This window comes from Punica granatum, chromosome 4 (assembly GCF_007655135.1).
Source record: "Punica granatum isolate Tunisia-2019 chromosome 4, ASM765513v2, whole genome shotgun sequence".
Lineage (NCBI taxonomy): Eukaryota > Viridiplantae > Streptophyta > Magnoliopsida > Myrtales > Lythraceae > Punica > Punica granatum.
Genome location: NC_045130.1, coordinates 17,034,827 through 17,052,484, shown reverse-complemented (window position 1 = coordinate 17,052,484; position 17,658 = coordinate 17,034,827). Strand labels below are relative to the sequence as shown.

At 40.5% G+C, this 17,658-nt stretch overlaps 1 protein-coding gene across 5 annotated transcripts; it reads left to right on the top strand.

Annotated features, from left to right (window-relative positions):
* Positions 1–915: 915 nt before the first annotated feature.
* On the top strand, positions 916–3,700 carry LOC116205474 (probable 1-acyl-sn-glycerol-3-phosphate acyltransferase 5). 5 transcript variants are annotated; one of them, XM_031538093.1, is made up of 4 exons: positions 916–1,098; positions 1,174–2,480; positions 2,853–2,983; positions 3,118–3,700. In XM_031538093.1, exons 2-4 carry the CDS (start codon positions 1,909–1,911, stop codon positions 3,561–3,563), a joined length of 1,149 nt encoding a protein of 382 aa, XP_031393953.1. In that variant the 5' UTR covers positions 916–1,098; positions 1,174–1,908; the 3' UTR covers positions 3,564–3,700. The 5 variants fall into 5 exon arrangements, with proteins under 5 accessions (XP_031393953.1, XP_031393952.1, XP_031393954.1 ...); XM_031538092.1 differs by having other exon boundaries at positions 916–1,134; positions 1,274–2,480; XM_031538094.1 differs by having other exon boundaries at positions 917–1,098; positions 1,664–2,480.
* The last annotated feature ends 13,958 nt before the right edge of the window (positions 3,701–17,658 follow it).

The following is a 17,658-nucleotide window of genomic DNA, read 5'->3' as shown; positions in this document are numbered from 1 at the left end:
TTTACTCAAAAACAATTAATTAAGCACATATACAAATGGTCACAGCACATTAATTATATAAACTTACAAAAATACAAAAATTAATGTTTTACATGTGAAAATAGGGATTTTCAATGACACTATTTCAAAAAATGTCTAAAACATATATTCAAATGATATATTTCTAATATATCTTCAAATCATATTGATAGCTAAATAACTATACAATGCATATTAAATAAAATAATTAGTGACCTATATAAAGGATTTTCAAAAGGTTAATACAAGATGCTAATTCTACAAAATTAGGGTCACAAATAAAAGAAAAAGAATTAATAATTGAAAGGACATAACAAAATATTATTTCCAAAAAAATTATTAGATTAAGTTTGTACACATGCATTCAGTGAATTTGTATAATGTTAACGATTAAACCCTTAAATAAGAGAATTGCTCTCACTCAGAAAAAAAGAAAAAAGAAAAAAGAAAGAGAAGAGAATTGCCATCAAATTATTTAAAATTAAAGCAATATATTAGGATTATTATTAAATTTTTTTGGTTATTGATGAAAATTCTAAAATATTAATAATTACTATTAGAAACAAACTCGTGCAAGGGACGGATGAAAACACTATCTAACATGTACACCACAATGTCATATTTTTCCTGCAGATTCCTATGAAGCTGATAACATGATTTTTTCATGTCATTATCAAACTGGCCCAGAATAATATATTTTTTTTGGGCCATAACAATAATTTATTCATTCAGTTAATACTTTATTGGAAAATGAAATAAATCTAATTCTAAAGCAGGTAGGTGGGGGCCACTGGTGAACAGATCCCCGTGGCAGAATCTGTAATTCCGCCAAACTGGAGGCCCTTTCTCGTAAATCACCCACGGCGTTCCAGTGTCCGAGCTCCACACAGTTCACTAATCTTCCTTCTTCGTCAATGGCTACGAAGCATCGGTTTTTTGTTGACGGCGTCCAACATAGAGCAGATCCTCACCGATCGAGTCTCAGATCTCGCCGGTGAGCTCCGTCGAAGCTAGTCCTCTTTCTCTCTGCCTTCTCTCCCCGATTCAGTCCCGTCCGGATGAAGTGAGAACACGAGGAAGGTGGGTTGTAGCTCGACGCTTCTTCTGTGTTCGAAGGTGATTTGAGATTTCGGATTGGTTAGCTTTTTGATTCAGTTTCTCCTTTTCGATATGCACACATTCTCGAGTTTCTGAAGGACGATTGCGCCTCTGTTCTCATTGGAGGAAAGCTCAGAGCTCATATTTGTTTTATTAGTGGGAATGGGCGACTCGGAAGTAGCCTTTAAGCATTGAGGAAGGAAGGAATGAATCGGTTATCCGATCGCTGCAAAAGGGGACCTTTGATTGCGAAGCTTTTTGGTGTCGTGAATTCTCCTTTTTGATTGATTGGTACTTGCTGTTCAGGGTTCACGTGAGTGCCAAATAACTGTGCAATCTTTACTATTTCTCGGCCGGAGGTGAATCCGTAGTTGATTTCTTAATAGCTTTACACTTCCTGCAATGGGGGATTGGCATACTTCGATTCCCTCTCTGAGTGAGGCATTTGCACTGACATTGACCTGCACTTACACTTTCTAGTTTCCTTTTGCTCAATCTACTAAAATGTGAGATCTTTCTCATTTTAGCCATTGTTGTTATTCTGCAGTTTCGGGTTGGTTCTCTTGCCGATTGGTGTTTGCTGAATCCGGGATCTTTCCAGGGCATTATGGTTGTTTTTGGGATCTCGTGTCTTTGTTCTCCTTTTAGCAGGAAAACAGGGATGACCATAACATTTTTTTAGTTGTACCTGATCTTCTCTTCGAAGGACAGCTAAAGTACCTCCTTTTTGCTGTCTTTAGAGTAATCAGTTGCAGTTCCACTGTAGTTTTGACGAGATTTTATTGGGAGTAAATGGAAGCTTCTAAGCCTTCCATTCCAGCTGATGGAGATAGGCACAGTTCCTTAACCCCACTAAGGGTGTTAAGAGGTGTTGTGTGTTTATTGGTGCTGCTTTCAACCGCTTTTATGATGCTGGTCTATTTTGGGTTCCTGAGCGCTGTTGCATTGAGGTTTTACAGCGTGCGCTTTAGCAGGAGAACAACATCCTTCTTTTTCGCCATGTGGTTAGCTCTATGGCCTTTTCTGTTCGAAAAGATAAACAGGACTAAGGTGATTTTTTCTGGAGAAACTGTTCCTGCCAGGGAACGTGTCTTGCTCATTGCAAACCATAGAACGGAAGTCGACTGGATGTACCTATGGGACCTTGCTATGCGCAAGGGAAGTTTGGGTTGCATAAAGTATGTCCTCAAGAGTAGTTTGATGAAGCTGCCGGTATTCGGGTGGTCCTTCCATATTTTGGAGTTCATTTCTGTGGAAAGAAAGTGGGAGGTCGACGAACCGATTATGCGTCGGATGCTCTCATCTTTTAAAGATCCACAAGATCCGCTGTGGCTGGCTCTTTTCCCCGAAGGCACAGATTTCACGTAATCTTTTCATCTTCTTTCTTCATGTGCTTTAGCTCATTCAACTAGTCTATTTTTGGTTTTCCTCAAGTCGATGTTGTCTTAGAGATACTCTCTATAGTTAATAGCAAGTGCAGAAATTTGAGGACATGACTTGGATTATTGGTGGGTTCTATTATAGAATAATGGCATGTTACAAGTATTATTACAATGAGAAAGAGTTATACTGTCTGCGTTAGGAAGGTGAACGTGAAACTTATGTGATAAGAATGTGGAATCTGTGGTGTCTGAAAGGTTCAGATTGGGTTTATCTTTAGTCTACTTTAACAAACGGGCTTTGCTTTGTTATATGTTTGTCGTGTATAAATTTCTTACTGTATGCTTATTATGCAGTGAGCAAAAGTGCCTTCGCAGTAAAAAATATGCTGCTGAAAACGGCCTTCCTATCATGAAATACGTGCTTCTTCCCAAGACGAAGGGCTTTTATGCATGTCTTGAAGAGTTGCGCGCCACTGTGGATGCAGGTAATCTCATTTGTCAATCTATAACAACATTGATTTTTTTTTTGTGGAAGTTCAGTACTATAGCATGAAAACTTTGCTTACTGAGCAAAATAGATGCAAACACATACTGAGCGAATCTTTCTTCTTCTCTGCAGTCTATGATGTGACAATTGGCTACAAGCACCGGTGCCCTTCTTTCCTGGACAATGTCTTTGGGGTTGACCCTTCTGAAGTACACATTCACATTAGGCGAATCAAACTCGATGATATCCCTACTTCTGAGAATGAGGTATCGTCATGGCTAGTCGAAACGTTCTCTCTCAAGGACAAGTTACTCTCTGACTTCCACTCTCAGGGCCACTTCCCAAATGAGGGGACTGAAGGAGAACTCTCCACCCTAAAGTGCCTAATCAACGCCTTGGGAGTCATCTTCTTGACGGGTACATGTACATATTTCACATTATTTTCATCCATTTGGTTTAAAGTGTATGTGGCTCTTGCCTGTGCATACCTGGCTTCTGCGACCTATTTTAACATTCGGCCGTGCCCTCTTACTGTGTTTATGAAAGCTAGGAGTAGTTGCAAGCAGTCCAAGGATTAACTCCAACAACTGTTGAGGTTATTTTTTTCAAAAAAACTCATGAATGACACAGAAATTCTGTATGCCTTCGATCTCATTTAATTTTGTATTTCCCTGAATTGGCTGCTGAAGAAGGAAATGATTGGATTCTGCTCTGAGTTTTATTGTATTCAATCTCATTTAATTTGATTTCATTTCATTTCGTATAATCAAAGGGAAGCTAACCATTCATCTCAAACCATTTCTATTATTCAGTTGACCGCAAGCGGCAATATCAGAGCTTTCAGAACTTCCCCTGGTTTCAACTACAGTTTTCTGTATTTGCACTGGGCATTAAACTTCCGGATACGTAATAATTCAGTCTAAACTTTGTACCTAACTGAAATCCGGACATCCATTCACATTCAGACATCCATTCATGTGGTTCAATGAACAGTGACACAGTAAATACATAATTAACTCGAAAAACATTGTATTTTAACATCAAGCAACATTATGGTGGTCTATAGGTACAATTAAACAGGTAAAATTTGCCTCAGCAGCTGTTGCAGATTCAAGTTTTTGTAGTAATTTATTATTCTCTGGAAAACCACAGCCCTTGCTTGTTGATTCAAGGTCTCCAATGGAACCACAAGATTCAACAAGCAAGGACGGTGGTTCTTCGGAGAAACATTAATGGTGTGTTTGTTTTTTAAAATTTTTTTAACTCAACTCAACTTAACTCTACTTATCTTCAATTCAACATCACAATTATTACTTTTTTTATTTTTAAAATTTTTTTAACCATTCAATTCAATTTTTAATATTAAATTCTCTCAATTATTAATTATTTTTTCACAATTCAACAACAGAATCAGTACTTTCTCTTAATTATTTATTACTTTTTCACACTTTTTCTCATAATTCAACAATATAATCATTACAAACCAATTAAAATCAAAATTTAACTCAACTCAACTCTAAATACAAACGCACTCTAACCCCTGTGAGAGCTTGAATTAACAAATGCAAAAGAAAAATGAAACAAGAAAAAAAAGTTCCGTAATTTGGGAAAATAACACGCTACGTCACGATTTTTTTTTCTTTTTTACGCCAATGCATAAAATTAAATAATTTCACCAAACATTGTGAAATTTTTTTTATACCGTGCAGCATTCCATCAACATTCCGTGAAAAATTGGATGGTATGCTGCCTTGATTTGATTTCTAGGACAAACCTTGCACAACTAGACGCACATGTCACCCCGAGTGGGACCCACTCCCTTCTTTCTAGGAGGACGAGTCACCTTCTAGGCCAAAAAATTGCTCCTCCGTCCACCGTCCCAACTCCATCATCATTGCCTCTCAGTCTCCTCTGCCTCGGCGGCGCCTCCCTGTCGATCGTTGGAATTCGTCGCCAGAGATGAATCCCCTACAAAGACGCCCGCCTGAACGAGTCTTCAATTCCGTCGACGAGGACGACCTCCGGGTCTTTGAGGGCTTCGACGACAACGAGTTGGAATGCTTCCCTTCGCCTTCCTTCCCCAACCTCAAGCTGAACATCCGAGAGTTGATCAAGTCCTCCAGCGGCGCTGTGTTCCGTAAGCTGAACTAGATCTCCCCCAAGGACGCACCCTAGATCAGCCCTAGCATAACTCTTCGGTGCACCTCCTTCATCCGACTCGTTGGTACACGAACTCTACCACGCCTAGGAATCCTGCAGTGATAGGGCCGCATCGAGGCCGGGGAGCTTCTTCCTCGCATTCTGGAAGTGGCAACCAAGGCTGCTGCCTGAGATGGAGTTCCAGTGCTTCTTGAGCTGCCACTGATTAGTCGGGATAAGCCATGTCAGCATTCTATCCAATTTTTTTATGGAATGTGCTGCATGGTGCAAAAAACAAAAATATTTTTGATGTATGGTGAAATTATTTCATTTTATGCTGTGGAGTAAAAAAGCAAAAAAAAAGAGAGAGAGTGAAATGGTGTAATTTTCTCCCTAATTTTAACCCAAGAAGTGGCGATTGTAAGCTGGTATGTTGTACACATAGACAACCATAATGTTCCTTGTGATACATAGAAAACAAAAATTAGTTTGTTGATCAATTCTTAATCCCAAAGAAAAAAAAATAGCGAAGATACACGTCTTTAAAAAACCATGTCTTTATATAAGCACTAGTTCAACTTTGTATGTTGCAATATATTTGCATCGTACACAAAGATCAATCATTACAAGGAACGGGGAATACAACAACGGTTATTGCAATTATTTCAACTACTATTTGCAACTTTCCATGTTCATACCGGACTTGCAAGATCAATAATTATTAGTCGCCATTTTAGTGGCAATTGGTGTAAAGTAATCTGTAAGGTGTGGAAAAGTAGTTTACCCCATTCGAGAGCAGAACTTATCACTACTATGTTTGGCCTACCTCTCCTATACCAAACTGGCCTACTTACGTTGTCTGCTCTATACAATAAAAAGTTTGTTAAGCTATAGTTGTTGGAAACTTTTGTTTGGACGGTCTACCATCACTTTTATAGGTAATTCGTGTGTTTTTTCAGGGAATCTAAGGGATACAAGTATCGTAACGGCATATGGCTCACCTCAAGACTCCTTGTGAGGAATGACATACAAGTCAAAATCCGAGATATGCACGAACAGTGAAACCTGGGACAGACTCCTTGCGGATTCCAGTCTCTATTTTGCCAAATGGTTCATCCATAAAAAATATTTTAACCAGATTAACTAATTAATCTTTTGTATATGATGCAACTACATTTTATGTAGTTAACTAATGCTTGTATGAAGACATCTTAGATTATAGAATTACAACTTAGAGATAATCAAGAAAATTTTCTGATCCAAGTGAATTCCGAGCGGCCAAATGGAATTACCAAAACCCAATAGTCCGATAATATCGAGGGTTGGGCTACTATGGTAAAAAAGATTATGGATTCCTTGTTTTCGGGTAACACATGTCATGCATCATATTTTACACAAGTGTAAACCCGTACTACTTGTTAGATACCAAACATTACGATGTTAATTACCAAGTTTAGTATTCAAATTTCATATCTGCACAATCACGTACGCAAAATTGAAGTTTATATGGTAATAAATAAATATATATATATATATATATATATCTTAGGAAACTATGTTGATGATGAAATTGGACAAATACTTTCCGTTCACTAGGTAATTTATGTTAGTCTAGACAAAATAAAAGATTAAACCTGGATGCACCGCTTTGGTCATGGACATCCGGGAGCTTTTTCTTTGAGATTGGGCGTTGGTGCCGGAACATGCCTATCGTGAAGGTAACAAATGTGTGAATTGGGTGGCGAACCATGCCTGACACTTTCTTTAGGGTCATAGATTTAATGTTTCTCTAGATGGGTTTTGGGATCTTATAGAGGTCACTATGCGTTGTCTTTGTATTTCGTAACTTTATTTATTTAATGCATTTGGGCTATGACCCCAATTTATCCAAAAAAAAAAAAAAGTTAAACCGAAGTTCTACGTATAACATGTAAAATCTCATGAGAGTACTATTCAACCCAACCAACCAAACCAGAAAAAAAATGTTCACCCAAACCCAAATAATCTCATTACAGTATCTCATTGTCCAGTGGTCGGCATTTATTTGTATCACCGTTTTGCATAGAAAAAAATTGTGGGATACATGCGTTCCTTTTTCTCACAATAACAGGAATGGAGCATTTAATGTTATTTTTTCTCCCAACAAATGCGGCTTGAACTTTTGTTTAACCAAGTATCTTCGAGCAAACGTCAAGCGTGAAGACTCATTAACACGAACAAACAAAGTGACGGCTGTTCAACGGAGCATCTCTGAACAAGGCCCACGCAGGGAAACTCGTTGACACGAAGACACAAAATAAGTAACAACTATTCGCGTTTAATGGAGTATCTCTGATTGCACCAAACCCGAAGACTCATTTACACGAATAAACAAATTAACGGGTGTTCGTGTTTAAGGAAGCATCTCTGTACATGCGTTAATCCTAGAGACTCATTAATGCCAAGAAATAAATTAATGGTAGTTTGTAATTAAAGGAAAACCTCTAATCAATCACCAAGCCTAAAGAATCTTTGACGCAAAGAAAGAAAATAATGGTCGCTTGTTTTTAAAAACTGTTCATGTTAAAAGGAGAATCTTTGAATAAGCATCAAGCCCGAAGGTTCATTGACATGAAGACAACCATTAAACTTCAAATCAAAGACCAGTTGCTATCGTTCAAGATTAAGTCACGAAACCCTTGTGACATTGGAAGAAAGCAATTGAAGAGGATATAACGCAGTAGTGCACGCACTCTCTAGTAACTGTTGGGACCCAGAAAATTAGGTCAAGATCACAAGCAATCCACGTGCGAGTTGTTAATGGCGAATCCACAAATCATGAGCCACGAATGAATCACGAACACCTGCACAATGGGAGATCGGGGGTGGTGTCCCGATTTCCCTCTCTAGGTGTAGTTAGATGTGAACCTCTGTTCGATCTGCAGCTCGTTGCAAAACGTATCAAATTCCTTGCCAACAAATTGCATCCCATTGTCTAAGACCAGAGCATGAGGGATACCAAAACAACTGATAAGGGCTGTGAAGAATTTGATGATGGTCCTCCCAATGATGGAAGCGGCAGCTTCCGCTTTCACTCACTTCCACTGCGACGATGACCAACTTTCGCGCTCCTGAAGCCAGCAGAAGCGGACCCACAATATCGATCCCCAAGTAGAGAAGGGCCACGCCTCTGGAATGGGGGTGAGCTCCGTTGGGGGAGCCCTATGCTTCTTGCGAACTCTTGGCAACTTCTGCACTTTTGAACCAGCTCTCTAGCATCAGCTTTCATAGTGGGCCAATAATAACCCTGCCTTAAGGATTTTCATGCTATTATCTTAGTCCCTTCATGGGCTCCAGCAATTCCCTCGTGTAGCTCCCCAAGGACATAATTAGCGTTGCATGGTAGGAGAAATCGAAGCAAGGGCTCTAAATACCTCGTCAAGAAAAGTGTGTTGGGTTGAAGTCATCTTCAAGTGCTTCACTTCCAGTGGATTTCCGGGAGAGCACCTTGTCAAGGTACTCGATTATAGGAGTCATCCAGGACTTCTCTTCCTCAATTTTCATGATGGTTGCCTTGTCGTGACTTTGATCTTTTTTTAGAAGCTCCAAAAGTGGACCCCCTTCGCTTCTACACTTCAATTGCAATTTTACTCAACGAGTCTACAAGGGCATTTTCTCTTCCTGGGGAGCCAACTCTACCACCACTTAGGGAAAACTTGCCAGCAAGCCCTTCGCTTTCTCGGCAGAATTCTTCACCCTGTGCTCTTTGGCTTCACACTAGTCTAGGATTTGTTGAACGACTAGCTGAGTCGCACTTCACACAGAGGTTGGTGATTCATAACCCATTCGCAATTAAGAGCTCAGTGACGACAACTTCGTACTTTGCTTCATTATTGGTGGCTGGGAAGGTGAGGATCAATGCATAACTCAAGGGCTCCCCCACTGGGGGAATAAGCATAGAGCCAACACCAGAGGCTCTCGCTATTGAAGATCCATCCATCATAAAGGTCTAGGGCGTGTCCTCTAGGCCCGTTGCTTGAGTTAGCTCTGATTCTGACTCAGCGAGACTTGTGGCTTCGGTAGTGAAATCCGTCAATGCCTGTCCCAGCTCTACAACCTACTTAATCATATGCCCAAAAGCATCTGGACGCTTAAATACTTGCTTGAGAGGCTGGTCAGTCCTCACAATCATAGGATGGCCCATGAAGTAGGGTTTGAGCTTTCGCGAAGCAACTACTAATGCCAAGACCCACTTCTCAATGGCGTAGCAGTTTTTCTCCGTTGGGAGCATCAACTTGTTGACATAGTAGACAAGCTGCTATTGATTAGCCTCTTCGCGAACCAAGACAAAGTTCACTGCTGTCTCAGACACCCTAGGTAAATGTACAAAGTCTCACCAACTCAAGGCTTCGCTAATGATGGGAATGAGTGAAAATGATCCTTGATGGCTGAAAAGGCAGCTTCGCATTCCTCTGTCCACTAAAAATTCCTGACTCCTTTGAGTGCTTGAAGAATGGATGGCATTTATCTCTAGACTTCGCCAAGAACCTACAAAGGGCAGCCAGCCTGCCTATGATCTTTTGGACATCATGGGGGTTCCTAGGCAAAGCCATGTCCGGTATGGCCTGAACCTTCTATGGATTGGCCTCGGTACCTCGTTGTGTTATCATGAAGCCTAAGAATTTACCAAATTGGACCCCAAAAGCACATTTCTTAGGGTTTAGCTTCATCTGATACTTTCTCGACTTCGCAAATATTTCTTCTAAGTCCTTGTAATGATCGACGGTGAAGCTAGACTTCACAATCATGTCATCCACATAAGCCTCCACGTTCCTGCCCAACTGTTTCGCGAACATCCTATTGACCAGCCATTAATAAGTTTCATTGACATTCTTTAAACTAATGGGCATCACCTTGTAGTGGCACACCCCATTATCTGTGTAGAATGCAATGTGTTCTTCATCCAAGGGGTGCATGTGGATTTGATTTTATCCAGAGTAAGCATTCATGAATGTCAACAGCTCACTACCTGCTGTTGAGTCCACTAGCTAGTCAATGCGCGACAAGGGTTAAGCATCCTTGGGACTAGCCTTATTGAGATCGATATAGCCTATGCACGTCATCTACTTGTTATTGCTCTTCTTTACCAACACCATGTTTACGACCCAAGTTTGAAATGTGACTTTGTGAATGAAATTGGCTTTCCTCAACTTCTCAACCTCAAGTTTCACCACGTCAAGCCTCTATCCTACTAGGGGCCTGACTTTTTGGACCACGAGTCTTACTCTCTCCTTGATACCCTAGTAGCGAGTGATGATGTTGGGGTCTATTCTTAGCATATTAGAAGCTTGCCAAGTGAAATAGTCCAAATGAGAAGAGATGAAGTTCAATAGTGACTCCATGACATCTGGTGCAAGTGTGATGCCCATCTTTAGCTTCTTCCCCTTTGGACCAACCTTGACATCCGCCAATTCTTCAACTGGAGTTGGCCTAAATGTACCTTCGCATGGGTCTGACACAACGTTGAGTGTTTGCTCCGCCTTTCATTTCCTTTTTAATGAAGCAGCACAACAGCTTCGCGCAACAGATTTATCACCACAAATATCTCTAATTCCATTGTTGGTGGGAAACTTCAGCTTGAAATGAAATGTTGAAGAGATAGCCCTTATCACATTGAGCATTGGCCTCTTAATTATTGCATTGTAGCTAGAAAAAAGATCCATCACCGAGAAGTTGACAATTCTATCTACCCTCTAAGGCTCATTTCTAAACACCACTGGTAGGTTGATCGAGCCTAATGGTTCTGCGATGCTCCCTATGAAGTTGACAAGATGGACATTGACCTATTTCAAGCTCTCTTTAGCAAGTCCCATTTGCTTGAACGCATCAAAGAGTAGAATGTCAGCTGGACTACCGATGTAAAAAAGGATCCGCTTCACGTCATAGGACCCCACCCTGGTGGATATTGGCTTGGGTCGTCAAGTCTTCTCACTTTCGGGTGGAGGTAACGTCCATAGATTTAACCTATTGTGGGTAGGCCCTCCGTGCGTTACTAGAGGCTCCGCTTAAACTCTCACCTCCAAATATTACAATTATGACCATCTCCCAGTCTGATGCGAAGCACTCTTCTTTTTCAGTGCCTTCCTCAGCTTTTTAAGTGACTTGGCACACTCCGATTGAGCCTATTTTTCCTCACATCTAGATGGAGCACTCCGCGTACCTTTTACCCCCTAAAGAGCATTCTTAACTACTTCTTGCTCATGACGAAAGACCATAGCTTTGACCCTTTCTCTAGTGTTAGGGAGGAAGGCATCCAACAATTCTTGACCAGGATTAGCTTGAGGGTGCGCACCTAGAGGATCACCCTCAAGCGGAGCATCAATGAGCGGTGGAGGCTGAGAACTGCAGTCTTGGGGTTGCTATCGGCGGTGAGGGAGCTGGATATTGTTACCCTGAGGTTGATATTAATCCAGATTTCGTCTAGCATCTCCACGATTGGCAGCTGAGTTAGCTTGGCTCCTAGTAAAAACCATCTTGCCGATCTTCGAAACACGAATGAGAACTCAAAACTGGTAAAAACACTAGCTTTACCTGTCGTTTCCCACATGTCAGCATCCCATTTTGGTCCATCAGCTTTTGAGGGCCATCAATAGGACTCTCGGTTACGACCCTCTTAAACTCTAGCATAAAGTGGCCTGGCAGACCTTGGATAATTCATAGTCGGGTCAACAAGGTTTACTAGACAACCTCGGAGCTTAACAATGTAGAAGACCCCAAGGTTCTCCCTACAAATTTCGGAGAGTAACCGGAGAGCCCAAATGATCTCAGGCAGACAAAAGTAGACTACAACAACACTATTCATCACCTTATCACCGTGCCATCTAAAAAATATCTAATATTAGACTCCAAAGATCCCTTATAGAGCCAAACTGATGAGGAGCTCGTCTGAACACATTCTGCAAATCATTTGCTTGACCGAGAGAGCTTTCGAGTAATCGCAGGCAGCTTCCAACGAGTCTCCCCAGTTGTCAACTCATGAAGCGAATCGTGAGCACCTAAGGTCAGACCCTGGCCAAACCCAAGGGTTGTCAGGACCATGGAGCACTCTTCAAACTGCTCTTCGGAAATCATCTCTACCTCACGAATAACTCCCAAGTGGAAAAAGAGGCCCTTCTAGCGAGATTCCCGAGTAGCTAACTCATCAGGCAAAATGTTAACATCTAAGGTCAGGGCCGGCCTGTCTTAGTGACCCCAAGGACCAGTGAGGACATTTCAAATCGAACTGCATAAATTATGTAAGCCCTCTGATTAGCTCCGAAAGGGTCCCGCTCGGCAAATCTTCGGGGTCTAATTTCAAGAAATGAAGAACACAATGTACCCCGACACCTCGAGATACTTGGGAAACAGTCAGAGAAGTTTGACTTCAGGTTCCCTAGTAGTCCCCTAATTACCATTTGTATTCAGGGCCGCAGAGTCAACTGTTTTGCCCAGACAACAAAGCATATCAAAACGACAGAACGCAGGGAGTCGACAAAAAATGGTTAACTTTGTTCAGATCACCCAAATCAATCAAGAACAACAACCGAGCCTCCGAACCTCTAGTTTATCGGGATAAGAAAAACGCATCAATATTGGGCTCAACAGAATCCTCTCCTTGCCGACATCGGACAATGCGCCATTCATTTGAGACACAAAAATCAAACCTACAACTGACCAAGACCTGAGCCTCCCTGACTGCCCAAGCTCACTCGTGGGGCCCACGGCTCAAGCTATGGTCGGCCAAGCTTTTTCTTCTTTTCTTTATTTTAGGGATCCATGCTCCATATCTTGGAGACTAAGGACACCATCCCATCTATCCCTTCTTCTTCTGTTCCATGGAATGTAGATCTTGCCCTTCCTTTTGCCCTCTCAAATTCGACAACCACCTCTTCCTCCTCATCTATTCATTTGATTTCTTTGCTTCTTGAAGACAAAACAAAAGAAAAAAAAGCAAGAACAAGAACACCACTCTCTACAATCACTTTCTCTCTCAAGCCCTCAACTTTCTCTTAACTCTCTCAAGCTCTTAAGCTCTTTCTGAATCCCTTTCAGTTTGGATCAGTAGCAGCAACCCTCTCCCTAGGTCGAAACCACATTGTTTTATCGAAAAACCATCCTGATTTTCCAGTGACCACTTCTCGACCCGACTTGAACTCGAAACAAACTTCATATCCCACATGTATTCGACCTCCAAAGTCTATTAGTGACATTATTTTCTCTGTTTGAAGCCTATCAGACAACGAACTAGCACTGTCCAGCCGCGTCTCCTCCAAGATTTTTCCGTTTTCCAACGACTTTCTTCTCTTCACGGCTAAGGCAAGTGATGCCCACATCCTTGGACGGGTCACTCACATCCCTCTCTCTTCCCAATGACAAGGAGATCACGGTTCAAGAGCCATTCCACCGAGCACAACCACCTCTCGGGCCCTCCTCTTCCTTTCAGGTCTCTCATCAACTCTCCCGAGTTCACACCCATGCGGGTCAGCCCATGACTCTGCAACCCACAAGCCACCTCCCGCCCCCATCAGGGACCACTAGGCTACCCCGAGCCACCGAGCACAGCCACCGCAGTGGCCTCCCCTAACTCATCCAACCGAGCCACTCGCTAGTGTCCTTCTCTCACCTCTCGGGTCACTCGACTCCAACAAGGGGCAACGCCCTTCCTCCCTCTCTTTCCTTCGCTCTTTTACCTTATTTTGTAAGCCGGGAACCCCTCGGAGTAGCCCATGCAATTGCACCACCTCCGACAACCCGATGACGACCCGAAAGCCCTCTCGGCTCCACTTTTCAGTTCAGTTTTGTGCTAAGAAGTTCTTGTATCTCCTGCCTGCTCCAAGCACTCAACCACCTCTCTCAGAGAAAGGTTTAACACCCCCCCGACTTATAGAAGTTAGAACGTTTTAGTTACAAGTACCTATGGGGGATAAGGTGGACCCGATCCAACTTAACTTTCATATGTTGAGTTTTTATCTATTTTCATGTAAATATCGGTTTAATATGTATATGTTTACAGTTAGACTACTGAATGGGTGTTTTGGACTCATTTCACACGTTTTTCCTTATATCCCCGATTTGGCCATATTATATTTTGAAAATCATCCGACCTCAAAACGAGCTAAAACTTTCACCACACATTTTTTATGTTATTTTAATACCCTATGCAAAAATTTAGATTTTTTTTGCGCTGGATCTTTAGATAAAAAAAATATTTACTCGTCCTTTCGGTATTTTCGATTTGATTTTGATAGCTTTCGTGAACCAGACGACTTCAAAATGAGCTGAAATTTTTACAACATGTTCCTAATGTTATTTTAAGACCCCACACAAAATTTCATATTTTTTAGGGCACTGCAACTTTGGATAAAAAATGTTTACCGAACTTTCTATCTATTCAACAAATCAGACCAAACTAATTTTCGGGTACTTCCAAGCCTCAAAATCAACTAAAAACAACACCAATGGTCTTAAAACGCATTTTCCAATCGAGAAAGCTCATTTTCGTGGTTTGCTAACTCATTTTCCAGAAATTACGGATCAATCGTTGAATTCTCAGAAATTACGAATCGGTCCCCAATGTTTCCTGAGCAAGGATTCGGCTCCATTACACATGGGATGTCCCCACGAATGTTACCTGGGCCGATAGCTATGGGTTTTGGGTCATTATAATATTTTCCCTAGATTTTCCCAGATCATCCCCGAGGTTTAAATAAATTCTTCTAAAAAAATCCCAAAACACCAAACTTGCTTTGATGGAGACATTTGCACGAGATTCATATTTAATAATTAAAACAGACGGGGATTAGGATTCAAATTGGACGTTTCGCCAATGACTGAATCGACAATTCGAAACCTATAAACTCAAAGGCATTTGGTAATCCATTAATTTGATCAACCTCATACGTGTAGTAATTGGGGCGAACCACTCGATTAATTAGTCCACACGATATTTAAATAAATTGCACGAATCAGCCATTGATTTGTAATCGAGTCGACGAACCACAAATCGATAATCATGTCCTTTTAAATAACCACAATTTTTAACAAATCATCAAGACACGTGGTTCACGTAGCATAGACATCTAGGTAGAACTCGCACGTTTTTACTCAAGTCTAGGCTCAATTTGAGGCAGCTCGAGTCGAAATGTGAGAATTCTTCTTGGACCACTTCTAGGTTAATCGACCGATCTCTCGGCTCATTCAGGGTTCACACAGCCCCGATAGGTCCAATGGATTGATTGACACCGGCTACTGACCTTGACGGTCAGAATCACATAGTTCGATCTCTTTTTAGAAGATGCTAATGGGCTGATATGTTAGTGTAGGCTTGGATTCATTAAGCCCATAAGGGCCCAATAATTTTACCTCGAGCCCATTATTATTGCCACCGTCTCTTCCCTTTGCTTTTATTGTGTTTTGGTCTGTTTTGGAAAAAAAGTTGAAGTAGCGTGGAAACAACCAGAGAGAGAGTGTGTGTAATTTTGGGAGATTATGGCAAAAAGGGGAGAGAGAGAAAGAGAGAGACCATTGGAGGAAGAGCGGGTAAGTATGGAAGAAAGAAGAAAAGGTTCGAGGAAGATGGGAGCAAAACCTGACATTTAGCTAGTTGCCTCGGGTGTGAGGAATTATGGAACCCAATTAAGTTGTGGACATCTCTATGTACATGAAATTCCTATTTCAATTTCTTTCTGTTGTTTGAATTCTATTGAATTCTTCAATTGGTAAGTTAAGAGTTATAATTAGTTGGGTTATTAGGTTGAAGGAATTTTGGGTGATAGCTCAATCTAGCTGTTTTAAGATATAGGAATCTGAGAAAGCAACGATTGAAGGAAACATTGCAAGCTAATTAGAGGGGAGAAATATTTATAGTGGCAGTTAGTTATCTTTAGGTCAGTTTATAGCTATTTTAGTTGCGCTATTAAGTCTTGGATTATTATTATTATTTTAGCTTTGGTGAATTGATAGGATTTAGGTGTATCATGTTACGAAATGAGGCTCGCTATTTTGTGAAGAAGAATGTGGCTACTGCCGTATATAAATTTTAGTTGTATGAGCGATACTTGAAAATGTTCAATTGCATATGCCTTACTGTCTATTGGGGTCTAAATGATTATAGTTTTATTTTTAAGGTCAATTTGGAGTATGGCTTGTCATGTGAATGGTAACGACGATATGTAACTCATTCAGTCATGCTTGAAATTGATAGGGACGGAGGAGATCGAAACTATGCATTATTAAGGCCAATTCGGTGAACTATATATTTTTAGGTATCGTCGGTGAGTACTCAATTCCCCTGTGAAATAGCGCATATATGTAAATAAATATGTACAAATAAGCTAAGTGATTGATTTTAATGTTATCGTTAAAGCATGTAATGTGATATTGAAGGGTCTATATGGTTGCAATTTGATTGAGCTATGCTGATGATATTTGTTGTTGTTATAGTCATTGGGTCGATGATCTGGCAAGATATAAAATGGATGCTTAGACCGCTGAACCGGCGGGATATAAAATGGACGTTAGGTTGAAGGTTTGATGATGGGTGGCCCCCGCGTATGAGAGGTGATATGGGAGTTATGGAGGAGTGGATTGAATTATGCGAGATTACAGTATCGTCAAAACTCTATCCCGAGGAAATATAATCCTATGGTTACGTTGTTTGATTGTGTTACGTATTGTCTCTCTGAAATTATTTAATATTGAAAAGCATATTCTTATGGTATGAATTTGATTGGGTATCTTATCTGATGTTCAAGTGGTATTACATATTAGTGAAATGGTTGGAAGAGTTGTGTGTATTTGCTAGTGGAACTTTTGTTGGGTTAGTATATTGGATATAACTAATATATATCTATGCATATTTTATATATATATATATATATGTATACACTGGTGATATGGAGGAATTATTGGTGAACTCTGATGTGCTACTATTTATACATATATATAAATTGTTTGGGTCAAGACAAATATTTATTTAATTCGTCATTTTACCTCGAAATATCGTGTTTACTGAGATACAACTCACACCATGCATAGTATTTTTTAGTTAAGATGGGAATAGGCCTAGTCGTATTGAAGAATCCTTTTGACATAGGGGTCAGCTTGGAGGACTTTATAGTTAGACCTTACTTTTATAGGTATATAAGTCTTTTACAGAATTCTTGTAACACTTTACGGCTTTAAAATTTTGGTTAGTTGTTAATAGATTATCTACAGTTATATATTAGTAGTATATCTCATAAATGAGTTATTTTCTTAGAATTTATTTACAGTGGAGTTGGCTGATATAATAATTGGAATTTTTGAGATTTTTATGAAAATTTAAACATGTTATTATTTGTTAAATGGATTACTGATAATTTTAAGGGAAACATTGACAAATTTTCAAGTTGTGACAGTTTTGGTCGGACTCGACCCCTAGTTCTCATGAGCCCACGCTGTATTAATTTATATTATGGTCTTTCAAACTCCTAGTGAGTATGAGTGGAATATTGACCGAATGCGAACCGACACCGG